A 12,038-nucleotide genomic window follows, 5' to 3' on the forward strand; every position below is an offset into this window, starting at 1 on the left:
CGCATAGTTGCGCCATCACCGCCGACGGCGCCCTTTGGAGCTGGGGCAGCGGCAGCTCTGGCCAGCTGGGCCACGGCGACGAGCAGAACCAGCTGCTGCCCAAGAAGGTCGAGGCCTTTGCGGGTCGGCGCGTCGTCGGGGTGTCGGCAGGAGACAACCACAGCATCGCGCTCACCGCTGACGGCGCCGCTTGGAGCTGGGGCGATGGTGAGGACGGCCGGCTGGGCCACGGCGACGAGCAGAACCAGCTGCTGCCGAAGAAGGTCGAGGCCTTCACTGGCCAGCGCGTCGTCGCTATGTCAGCGGGAGACGACCATAGTATCGCCCTCACCGCTGACGGCGCTGTCCTTACCTGGGGCCAGGGCGGCCCCGGCTGCCTCGGCCACGGAGAGGACCTGTCGAACCAGCTGCTGCCCAAGAAGATCGAAGCGTGGGTGCAGGGCCAAGGGCCGTAGAGTGTGTGAAGAGAAGGGGATGGTTCGTTTTTAAGGTTGTGTCATTACTTCCAATATTCTCTCGCGTCTGCGGCGGAGCAGCTGTGCGCTCGCTTGTGTGCGCCCTTCAGCCTGCGCGCTCCGACCCCACGGTCGCCCCCATGCCGCTGCCCAGGACTCGACTGCACACCGCTCTGCAGGACGACACCTTACACGACTCTACACCGGCTCGCGGCGGCGGGACCTCACGTAAGCCTGCCCGTGGCGGGCCTGTACGTACACTCGGAGTGGAGAGAGGTAATACACCTATCGACAGAGAGCACCCCGCGCGGCGCTCAGGAGCAGCTCTGCGTGACGAGGGCAACCGCTTCGGCGGCGCTGCCCACACCTGAGAGGCAGAGGCCGGCAGGTCGGGTGGCGGTGCTGTGATAGTTCGACCGTCGGTTGAAGGCGGAGAGTCGTGGGCGGCGGAGGATGGTGTTGGGGTGGGCGCTGCGGTGGGTAGTAGGTGGGAGGGCGTTTGCTCTCACCGAGCGCTTCGAGCAGGCCGGGAAGGTCGCGGAAGACGGCCTGGATAAGGGCCAGCAAGGAGACGGCGATCGAAGGGGGCGGCGCAGGCGCTGGCGGCGGCGGAGGCGCAGGCGGCGATGGCGGCGACTTGGGGCAGCACGCGTTGAAGCAGTCTGTGCCGTCATCGGTCGCATAGGTCTGCCAGAACTTCTTGGGCGTGCCGGGGCAGGGGTGGAGGTCGGTCCACGCGCAGCCCGTCTCGCAGACGAAGGGCGGCGTGGGCGGAGGCGCGGGAGGTGCGGGTGGCGCGGACGGAGGGGGCTTGGGGCAGCAGTAGTTGAAGCAGGCGGAGCCGTCGTCAGCGGCGAACCTCTGCCACCAGCGCCTCGGCGTGCCGGGGCAGGGATAGGTGCTCGTCCAGCCGCACTCGCAAGTGCCCGCAGCCTCCTCCTCCTCCTCGTCGTCAGTCGGCGTCGACACGCCGGTGCACTCGCCCTCCACGCACACCTTGACCACCATCGTCTCGATGCAGTCGTCGTCCGACGGCGAGCAGAGGGTGCAAGAATCGCCCTCCGCCTTGTCGAGGCAGGGCTCGTACTCCTCGAGGCCGCGGGCGGCGGCGAGCTCGCACGCGGCGATGGCGATAATGCAGGCGGAAAGGCGGAGCATGGTCGGGTGGGCCGTCAGAGGACGCGGCAGCGAGAGGTAAGGTACAGCCGCATTTGACCATTTATGGGGTGCGGGTGGGAAAAGAATTTTACAACCAAACTCTCTCGCACAACACTGGGAAAAGACGCGAGAACAAGGGACAGGCAGGCGGCGGCGTCGCAGGATGAGGCAGAAGAGAACGACGCGACAGAGGAGGAAGTGACAAGGGAGAGAACGACGAGAGTGGGACAGCCGCGAGGTGGCATGAAGGTTGCAGCGAGAATCGGCGAGAGACTGCGAAGAGAGATAGGAAGAGGCAGACTCCCTAGGGTGGGCGACGGATAGCGCACCACACACCTCTCCTTAAAATCCCTGTGTGGTGGCGGCGTGCCGTCCTCCCATCCCTCCCTTGGGTTGTCTGTTTTCTTTCTTTCTTTACACTGGGAAAAGAATTTTACAACAAAACTCCCTCGCACAACACTGGGCACGGGACTGGCGCGCACTGGCACTAACACAGGTACAGAAAAAAGAATTAGGGGAAATTCACGCATACCACGAACCTGGGAATGGTAATTGATTTAACAACTTACAGAGAGAGATTTTTAGCAATACCAAACAACTTACACATGAATGAGCCAGCGCAGACAGTGGGTGTGGCAGTGCACTCTCCCTTTCCCCTGGCGGATTGATAGAGAGAGAGAGAGAGTTTTAGAGTTTTCGCAAACCAGGCCCCGGGTTGCCAGGTGAGAGCGAATGGCGCGCCCTGGCAACCCTGTCTGCACGTCTCGCGCGCGCGTGAACAGGGGCACCACGACGCGATCTTTGTCAAGCGCAACAACTTCAACCTGCTGCTCCACGAGACGTTCGGCGGCGGCTTCTCGCCGCAAACTTTAAACCACCATAAAGATCAGTCTGCAGGAGCGCGGCCTCAGCGAGCCGACAATTTTTTGCTCCTCTTGCCACTTTCAAGAGAGAGGTGAGTGCCTCTCTCGTGCTGAGGACCTCCATGAGGACCTCTGTCCGAGTCTCGGCCTAAGGACCTCTAGTGCGGACCTTTGTCGGTGCCTGCACTTGACCGTCGATGTGGGAATAGGATTGACGAGTGCAAATCAACAGCCATAGGTGAGCGACCGAGCAGTAGGCGGGGGATATTGAAACACGAGGGGGGCACCTTAAATGGAAACTAAGAAGTTGAGAGTGCAACACTCGACTTCCACTGGCCTTTATTGTGCGTCAGCATAACGCACCCTCCTGTCTTTTTTCGAGCTTGCCTGTGCGCTGTGGCGGGGGCGGGCGGGTGCACGGAGCTAAGTGCCTCGCCGCCCTCGCGGGAGTCGCTTAGGCGGCTCCCGTGGTGTACCTGTGTTAGTGCCAGTGCGCGCCAGTCCCGTGTGCGAGGGAGCTTGTGGTTCTTTTTGTAATTAATACGTCACGTGTCGTGCGACCGCCTTTGGAAAATTCTTGCCGTGAAAATTCTTTTTATGGCGGTTGCCGAGTGCTTGACTTCAGTAATATATCTAGATTTTCTTTCAAGTTTTTCTTTTTTTCTTTTTCAGCCGAGACCTCGAGAGCGTGCGTGTGCCGCTTGGGTCGCGCGCTCGGCACGTGTTGCGCTCACTACCGCCCGCCGCTGGCCGGACGCACGGATGGCGCCACTTTTACTACTCCTCGCTGCCACCAACGCGCTAAAGAACCGCTCGGCGACGCTAGCAATGGTGACGACGCGCCGCCACTCTCCCGCCAGCACCGTCTACAGCCACCGCCATCCTGCCGTGGCTCTGCAGCGCCAGCAGTGCCCACCGCCTCCCATCCTGGGCGCGCCGCTCGCAGCGGCCAGCTGATCAGAGGCCGCCGCGCTGCAGGTGACTCTCGACGAGACGATGACGTCGCTCGTCGACCCGCTCGTCGCGGCTCGAGCGCGGGACGGCGTTGTCGTACCTCTCTTCTCGAACTTGGGCTTCGTCCCCTTCCTCAAGAACCTGCTCTGCTCGATGGACCGCGTGCGCGTCTCCAACTGGGTGTGGCCTCGCACTGCCACACGCAATCTTCTCTCGCGCCTTGCCAGCTTTCATCTTGGTGCTGGTGCCTTGCCAGCTCTCTCTTGGTGCATATTCCACAGGTGATCGCCCTCGACAGCTCCACGCGTGTTGTACATGCTGTATTATATTACAGTCCCTATTCCACAGGTGGTGATCGCCCTCGACAACTCCACCTGCGCGCCAATACGCGGCGGGTTCGGCCTCGCGTACACCTCTTCCGCGTGCGTCTTCCCGTATGCGCACCGGCCGCTCACGACGCAAGGCGCAGCCAGCTACCGCACGGCCAAGATCATCCGGCTGGTGATTAGCCATACTTAGAATTGAACCACTAGGCGCGGCCAGCTACCGCACGGCCAAGATCATCCGGATGGTGATTAGATGAGTCAGAATTGATTCACCAGGCGTGGCGAGCTACCGCACGGTCGAGTTCAACCGGATGGTGATGCAGCGGCCGATGTGGATGAGGCACCTCCTCTCGCGGGGCTACTCGGTGGGGAGATATGGGGAGATATGGGGAGATATGGGGATGAGGCACCTCCTCTCGCGGGGCTACTCGGTGGGGAGATATGGGGAGATGTGGGGAGATATGGGGAGATATGTGGATGAGACACCTCCTCTCGCGGGGCTACTCGGTGAGATATGGGGAGATGTGGGGAGATATGGGGAGATATGTGGATGAGACACCTCCTCTCGCGGGGCTACTCGGTGCTGCGGCTCGCGGCACCAGCCTCACTGACACTGCGACCAGCCTTGACCAAGCGCTCGTGGTTTCCGCCACGCAGGCGCTCCTCCAGATGCGAGCTCGCTTAGCCGTGAAGAGGCGCGGATCACACACACACCGCAGCCGTGCAACAGGTGCTGCAGTGCGACCTCGACGTCGTCTGGCTGCGCGACCCCTTCCCCCTCTTCGCCGCGCACCCGCACCTCGCCGCCGCCGACGTGCTCGTCCATTCCGAAGGCGGCCACGGGTACCTGTGAACAGCATCTCTTCACACCTGAAGCTGTGAATAGGTGCTCGTCCAGTCCGAAGGCGGCCACGGGTGCGCTGTACGTATCTCCCCGTATCTCCCCATATCTCCCCATAGCTCGTCCAGTCCGAAGGCGGCCACGGGTACGGCTGCTACTTCGCCCGCCGGTTGATAGTTACTTACTAGCGGTCAGCTGCTGATTAAGGTGCGACGCACGGCATCTACCTTGCCGGTGACGGGCGGGACATGTCCACGACACGTCCACGACACGCCCCACAGGTACAACGCCGGCTTCTACTTCGCCCGGCCGACGAGGGCGGCGGACGCGTTTATGGAGTTCTGGTGTGACGACGGCCAGACCAGCGGGGGGGAGGCTGGCTCTTTGAGTGGTGAATGAGCAAGTAGTGATGAGCCGATAGGCGCTGCGGCCCGGCCAGCAAGAGAGGAGGGGTCAACTCACCGACTCGCTGACTCAGAGGAGCTGCTGCTGCGTAGGCTCGAGGACTTGGTTTGCAGGTGGGTTCGATACTGTGGAGGTATGGTACACGTGAGCTCTGCTGCGTAGGCTCGAGGACCTGGTCAGCAGGTGGGTTCGATACTGTGGAGGTATGGTACACGTGATCTCTGCTGCGTAGGCTCGAGGACCTGGTCAGCAGGTGGGTTCGATACTGTGGAGGTATGGTACACGTGAGCTCTGCTGCGTAGGCTCGAGGACCTGGTCAGCAGGTGGGTTCGATACTGTGGAGGTATGGTACACGTGATCTCTGCTGCGTAGGCTCGAGGACCTGGTCAGCAGGTGGGTTCGATACTGTGGAGGTATGGTACACGTGAGCTCTGCTGCGTAGGCTCGAGGACCTGGTCAGCAGGTGGGTTCGATACTGTGGAGGTATGGTACACGTGAGCTCTGCTGCGTAGGCTCGAGGACCTGGTCAGCAGGTGGGTTCGATACTGTGGAGGTATGGTACACGTGATCTCGTGCTGCTGCGTAGGCTCGAGGACCTGGTCAGCAGGTGGGTTCGATACTGTGGAGGTATGGTACACGTGATCTCGTGCTGCTGCGTAGGCTCGAGGACCTGGTCAGCAGGTGGGTTCGATACTGTGGAGGTATGGTACACGTGATCTCGTGCTGCTGCGTAGGCTCGAGGACGTGGTCAGCAGGTGGGTTCGATACTGTGGAGGTATGGTACACGTGAGCTCGTGCTGCTGCGTAGGCTCGAGGACCTGGTCAGCAGGTGGGTTCGATACTGTGGAGGTATGGTACACGTGAGCTCTGCTGCGTAGGCTCGAGGACCTGGTCAGCAGGTGGGTTCGATACTGTGGAGGTATGGTACACGTGAGCTCGTGCTGCCGCGTAGGCTCGAGGACCTGGTCAGCAGGTGGGTTCGATACTGTGGAGGTATGGTACACGTGATCTCTGCTGCGTAGGCTCGAGGACCTGGTCAGCAGGTGGGTTCGATACTGTGGAGGTATGGTACACGAGATCTCTGCTGCGTAGGCTCGAGGACCTGGTTTGCAGGTGGGTTCGATACTGTGGAGGTATGGTACACGTGAGCTCTGCTGCGTAGGCTCGAGGACCTGGTCAGCAGGTGGGTTCGATACTGTGGAGGTATGGTACACGTGAGCTCGTGGTGCTGCGTAGGCTCGAGGACCTGGTCAGCAGGTGGGTTCGATACTGTGGAGGTATGGTACACGTGAGCTCTGCTGCGTAGGCTCGAGGACCTGGTCAGCAGGTGGGTTCGATACTGTGGAGGTATGGTACACGTGATCTCGTGCTGCTGCGTAGGCTCGAGGACCTGGTCAGCAGGTGAGTTCGATACTGTGGAGGTATGGTACACGTGAGCTCTGCTGCGTAGGCTCGAGGACCTGGTCAGCAGGTGGGGGGATCGATCGTTCGAGGAGAGCAGCACCTCGCCGTGGCTCGCACATGAACCCAACTCGCTTGCACTCACTTCTCAGCATCGCTGCGTGCATAAACAGGAGCAGCACTCGCTGGCGCGTGCGCTGCACCGCACGCCGCCCGTCAACGGCACCAAGCTTCTCTACTACAAGCTCAACGACTCGTGGGAGCCCAAGCGGCAAGAGGTGCCACGCGCGGCTCGGTTTCTTTTTTCTCGACGCACGGGTCTGCTCTCTAGGTCCCAAACGGCAAGATGTGGTGCACGGATTGATTCGCCGAGATGAGCCGAGACTACAATGAACTCGCCAGTGGTCGGGAGCTCGGCGCCAGCCGCATGCGCGAGAGAGGAAGCTGCTTCGAGCGCACTCTCAAGCAGCTAGAGCTATGTGGAGGATGGCGCCCGCCGTTTGTTGATGTTGGCATGGAGGAGTGCTTCCTTACCAATCAATTAGGTGGAGCATGGCGCCCGCCGCATACTCCAAGGAGGCCGCGTATGCAGTGCACTGCAACTGGAACAAGGGCAACAAGAAGGGGCGGCGGATGCGCGACCTGCTCTGGTTCATTGTCGGTTATCAAACAATAATGAATGTTTAATAATCAATAGGCGGCTGATGCGCGACCTGCTCTGGTGGCTAGACGAGGCGGACCAGCGGTGCGGGAGTCGGGCTCGCTGGCTGCGGCCCATCACTTTCTTCTCACTTGTGATGGTGGTGATTATCAGGTGCGTGCCGCAGCTTGTCCGGCTGGCTCCACCACTCTCCCCTTGCTGTGACTGTGATTGTGATTCTATTCTTCAAGGTGCGTCCCGCAGTTCGACCCGCTCGAGAATGGATGCCGGCAGTGGTGCGTGCCGATCATGTACTGCAAGGCGCCGATCGCTAGCGCGCACCGGTCCTTGCGTTTGGGAGTTGTGGCCGCATATGGGAAGACGTGGGGAGAGATGGGGAGAGATGGGGAGAGATGGGAGCCGCCACGGGGGTTCCTCGTAGGGTGTGGGGATGCGAGCGAGAGCGCCTCGGTGTTGCATATCTCCCCATATCTCCCCATATCTGCCCATGATGCGAGCGAGAGCGCCTCGGTGTTGCCCGCACCAGCGCGTGCAAGAGATGGTTGATCCACCTCGCCATGCCTGCAAGGCCGACGCGCGGCGCGGCGAGCCGGGCTGCGAGTACATCGCTTGCGACGCGATGCGCTCGAAACGCGAGATGAGCCGAGATTGCCCGAGATTGCCCGAGGTTGTCCGAGATCGCCCAAGCTTGCCTGCGACGCGATGATCCAGACGCGCGCCCAGCGCGGCGCGAGACGGAGGTGAGGCAGCCGCCGTTCACACCCGCGCTTATGAGCAGGCGCGCCGCCGTGGCACGAGATGGCATTTGGCGGGTGCACGAACGAGGCGGAATCGACGGCGCTCAACGTGAGCAGCGGCAGGCCCCGCCACGCCGCCCACCACGCCCACTGGATCCAGCGGCACCGCCTCGGGCGCCACGGCGGGGCGGCGGAGGTGGCGAGGGGGCGGAGGGCGGCCGAGCGGAACGACGGGCGAAGACTGCTGTAAATCGATCGTGGGGGCGCGTTTTTTTTGCGAACAAACAACTCTGGATCGGATGCGCCGCATTTCGTCTAATGCGTGGGCGACGTAGCTCTGTAAGGGAAACGGCTTATTGTACGCCGCGCCTTGCAGCCGCAGATCTGCTGCCGCGCGGAATGGCGTCGTCGGAGCTCCTCTCGTGGGAGAGCCTCGTTCGCGCGGGCCGCCTCTCGCGTGCCCTCGACAAGGAGGACCCCGTGAACGCGCCCGCACTGCGCAAGCTACGGATAAGCGGCCTCTTGCCGGCGGCGGAACCGTACACGCTGCGCATCTGGATGCCGTGAGTGAACACTCCCAGATAGTCCCTCTGTCGATCGTCGCGCGCCCCTCCCGCCATCGGGACCAGCGCGATGCCGTGCCTCCGGATTCACCCCGCGCTCGCCTCGTCGCATCTGCGTCGCATCAGCCAGGAGCCTGCCGGCGACATGTCTATAGACATGTCCACGGCGTGTCCGTCCGCAGGTGCTCCTGCGGCGGCTGCGTGGTACCGCTTAAGATAAAGGCCGGCTGTCCCCGCACCACATGCGTCCTCGTCTGGAATGAGGTGACTTCCGAGAGTAGTTCCAAGAAGCTCCCACCGCTCGAGGAAACTCGCGAATGCCAGCTCGGTTCCCGTGCCACCCCCATCCCTTCGACGTCGGACGTTCCGTCTCCGCTCACAGGATACCAAGAGGTGCAAGCTCGATCTGAGCGGGCTCGCACCCACAGCAGCTGACGCGCCGGCGCCAGCAGCAGCCGCGGCTGTGCCTGGCGGCACGCAGCCCCCACCTACGTGCAACGCCACGGAGGAGGGTGCCGCTCCGTCATTGGCAGCATTCGCCGTGCGCGAGGCTGGCGATGTCGGCGGTGCTAGCGAGATCGACGGAGGCGGCGGAGGTTGCCGCGATGATGGTGGAGGGCGAGTGCCCAGGGCGGCAGCAGCATCGGAGTCAACAGTGGCAGAGCCTCTGGTGGCGGAGGCAGAGGGGCTTAGGCTGCACTTGTCCAACAACAACCGCACCGGCTACAGGGGCGTTCACAAGCACTCCTGTGGCCGTTTCCAGGCGCAACACAGTGTGGGCGGGAGGGAGGTCTACTTGGGCACCTTCGACACGGAGGTGGAGGCGGCGGTGGCCTATGCGCGGGCGGTCGGCGAGCCCACGGCAGTGGTGGCGGAGGCGGAGGGCCTGCGCTTGCACCTCTCCAGCAACAGCACCGGATACAAGGGCGTGTTCAAGCACCACGATGGGCGGCGCTTCCGTTTGCAGCGTTTCGTGGGCGGAAAGGCGATTGGCTGCGGCACTTTCGACACGGCTGTGGAGGCAGCGGTGGCCTACGCACGGGACGTCGGTGAGGCGGCGGGCGGGGCGGCGGCATCGGATTCGAGCGCGACGCTGAACCCACATGCGGCGTTTTGGGCGACAAAACAGCGCTGTGACCGCGAAGTGGCGGTGGACATGCTCCCATGATGCCGACGCGGCGCCGGAGTGGCCGGCGCTGCTCGCCGCGACCACGACGGCTACTCTGATACTCCGGGCCGACCCGTCCTACCCGACGGTGGCACTCTTCCACGTCTCGCTCACGCTGAGAAAAATTCTATGACTATGGTAAGGTAAGGTAAGGTAAACTTCTCCACACACACGAGGTGGTGGGGCAAGGGGGGGGCATCTCCACGTCTGACGACAGGAGCCCCACGGCATTCAAAGTGCAAGGCCCAGTGCGCGTGGGTGAGCGGTGTGTGTGTGTGTGTGTGTCATGATGTCTTCTGGCGGGTCCTGGTCCATCACACTCGGCTCGGGTAGTCGTCCAGCTAGCAGTTGCTCCATCGCCTCCCATTCCTCGTCGCTCTCCCTTCTTCCTGCGCACCTCTTCGTCGCCCCAGCAATGGCGCGTACAGCGAGCGCCTGGGCTTCGCACTCTGCGGTGTGGGCGAGTGTCCGCCTCCTTGACTTCGGTGGCGTCCATCGTAGCGCCTTGAGCACGTCCGCCGCGCCTTTCCTCATCTCCCGGTAGTGCTCCCTCCTCTCTCCCTTCACCGCCTCGCACTCGGCGCATAGGACGTGCCTAGTGTTAGCTATTGTCCTGCAACATCCAGGATGCCAACAACCTTCAGCCCCATCGGCACACGCTCCTCCTCCCTCCTCGTCCCACCCGTCCTGCCACGCCTCTGCCTCTAGGCTGGCCCTCCATCGCCTCCCGTGCTCTATACCTCGGGTCTGTCCCGTCCGCATGCCGTGTACCAGCCTTAGCCTCGCCTTCTCCCCGCAGGCCTCGGGCTGGCGCTGGGTCGATTTTGGACTATGTACGGCGCGTGCAGCAGAGTCACCGACGAGTCGGTCCGCGCGACTCCTCGTGTCCCGTACCGTTCTCACACATCCATAAACTCACTTTGGCCTCACTGAAGCGATGCCTGAATCCTTAATCCTCGGATTTTAGATATTAGGACGCTGCGGACCCTCTACTTAAAATAGGGCACGCCCCGGGCCCCGGGCCGAGCACCGCGCTTAAGGCTTCACGCTCGCCACCGCACGCTGTGTTGGGTCGCTCAGGACAGCTCTCTCCCCACAGCACACACCACCCCGACCCCTTCTCTGTAAAATATCCTAGGAAGCGGCCGCTCCGGACGTGCTCACGTAGCCACACTAACGTACAATTCATGGCGCTCCGCTCTCTCCGGCGCGAGAGCCGAGACGCGTGAGCCGAGGACTCCGCGTGACGCAGTCGACGCGGCGGCAAAGGAGCGACTCGTGGAGACGCTCGAGCGCAGAGCGACTCCCTGCAGCTCCCCCCGTGGTCCGACTGCACAGCATACCCCACCTCGGACCACGTATTATGAGCCACGACGTACACTCCCACTCTCTGCTTTGTGCCACGACCGCCCCCCATCTCCCGCGCCCGTCATCCGAGTACGCGAGGGCGAGGCCCCCAACCTCCCGCGCCCGCCTGCGCCCCCGCGTCCGCCTCCCACTCCAGCTGCAGCGCGGCCATGGAGTAGGCCGCGGAGTTGGCCTAGAGCCTCGGGTGGCCTCGGGTGACCTGGGGTGTGATCTCGGGGAATCTCGGGTCGAAGTCCTCCTGTGGCAATGCAAGTCAGGCCTGCTCCGCACGCAGAGCGGCACGTCGCGCCTCCTACCCAGAGGTGACCCGAGATCGCCCGAGATCACCCGAGATCGGCCGAGATCGCCCGAGATCGCCCGAGATCGCGCCTCCTCGTCCCTGGCGGCGGCGTCATCCAACGCCCTGCGCAGCTCAGCCGCGTAATCCTCCTCCTCCTCCTCCTCCTCCTCCTCCTCCTCCTCCCCCTCCCCCTCCTCCGCCGCCGCCGCCGTGGGTGCACTTGCCCTTGCGAGGCCTCCGCCAGACTTGCCTCCGAGCCCGACTGCGCGCAAGGCGCGTAGCAGCGCGCCCGCCGCCGGCGCGGCGTCCTATTCACACTCGCGCGGCGGCGTCCTCTGTGAAGACGCCGTCGAGTGGCTCGGCGCCTCCCAGATCTCCCCAGATCTCCCCCTACCCCCCCCTTGCCCCCCCTTAACTCCCCCCTTCACTCCCCATATGCCGTTGAGACGATCGGACAGGCTGATCGGCTAGGACCACTATCAGCGCAGGTAGCATGTGTCGCGAAAGAGGGTGTTTGTTCTTGCACTCCCAGCCCCATATCTCCCCGTATCTCCCCGTATCTAGCGGCGCGGCGCCTCCTCGCTCACGCCGAGTGCCCCCTTGGCCTCCAGCAGCGAGCGGCGCCTGTCGGTGGCGGCACGACCCCCGCCCCCACCTCCGCCCCCACCCCCACCTCCGCCTCCGCCTCCGCCTCCGCCTCCTCCTCCTCCGCCTCCCCCGCCACCTCCCCCTCCCCCTCCCCCACCGCCACCGCCACCGCCGGCTAACAGCCTGTCGGGTAGCCAGCCCCGGCCCTCCCCCCCCTCCTCCTCTACCACCTCCCCCTCCTCCTCTACCACCTCCCCCTCCTCCTCTACC

At 63.2% G+C, this 12,038-nt stretch overlaps 3 protein-coding genes across 3 annotated transcripts; 2 read left to right on the plus strand and 1 right to left on the minus strand.

Moving 5' to 3' along the window:
• Positions 1–480: 480 nt before the first annotated feature.
• On the minus strand, positions 481–1,619 carry EMIHUDRAFT_465112 (hypothetical protein). Its single transcript, XM_005763489.1, has 2 exons — positions 965–1,619; positions 481–822 (listed from the first exon to the last, which is right to left on the minus strand). The coding sequence occupies exons 1-2, from the start codon at positions 1,611–1,613 to the stop codon at positions 770–772; spliced, it is 702 nt and encodes a 233-aa protein (XP_005763546.1). The 5' UTR covers positions 1,614–1,619; the 3' UTR covers positions 481–769.
• Positions 1,620–3,238: 1,619 nt separating this feature from the next.
• Positions 3,239–3,949, plus strand: EMIHUDRAFT_214938 (hypothetical protein; the record flags this gene model as incomplete). The annotated part of the gene is made up of 3 exons (XM_005763490.1): positions 3,239–3,307; positions 3,455–3,610; positions 3,779–3,949. The coding sequence occupies 3 exons, from the start codon at positions 3,239–3,241 to the stop codon at positions 3,947–3,949; spliced, it is 396 nt and encodes a 131-aa protein (XP_005763547.1).
• Positions 3,950–8,200: 4,251 nt separating this feature from the next.
• Positions 8,201–9,665, plus strand: EMIHUDRAFT_214940 (hypothetical protein; the record flags this gene model as incomplete). Its single annotated transcript, XM_005763491.1, has 5 exons — positions 8,201–8,364; positions 8,547–8,628; positions 8,747–8,905; positions 9,128–9,391; positions 9,510–9,665. The coding sequence occupies 5 exons, from the start codon at positions 8,201–8,203 to the stop codon at positions 9,663–9,665; spliced, it is 825 nt and encodes a 274-aa protein (XP_005763548.1).
• Between the last annotated feature and the right edge of the window lie 2,373 nt (positions 9,666–12,038).

The sequence above is a fragment of the Emiliania huxleyi genome, assembly GCF_000372725.1.
Source record: "Emiliania huxleyi CCMP1516 unplaced genomic scaffold EMIHUscaffold_63, whole genome shotgun sequence".
NCBI classification, from domain to species: domain Eukaryota; phylum Haptophyta; order Isochrysidales; family Noelaerhabdaceae; genus Emiliania; species Emiliania huxleyi.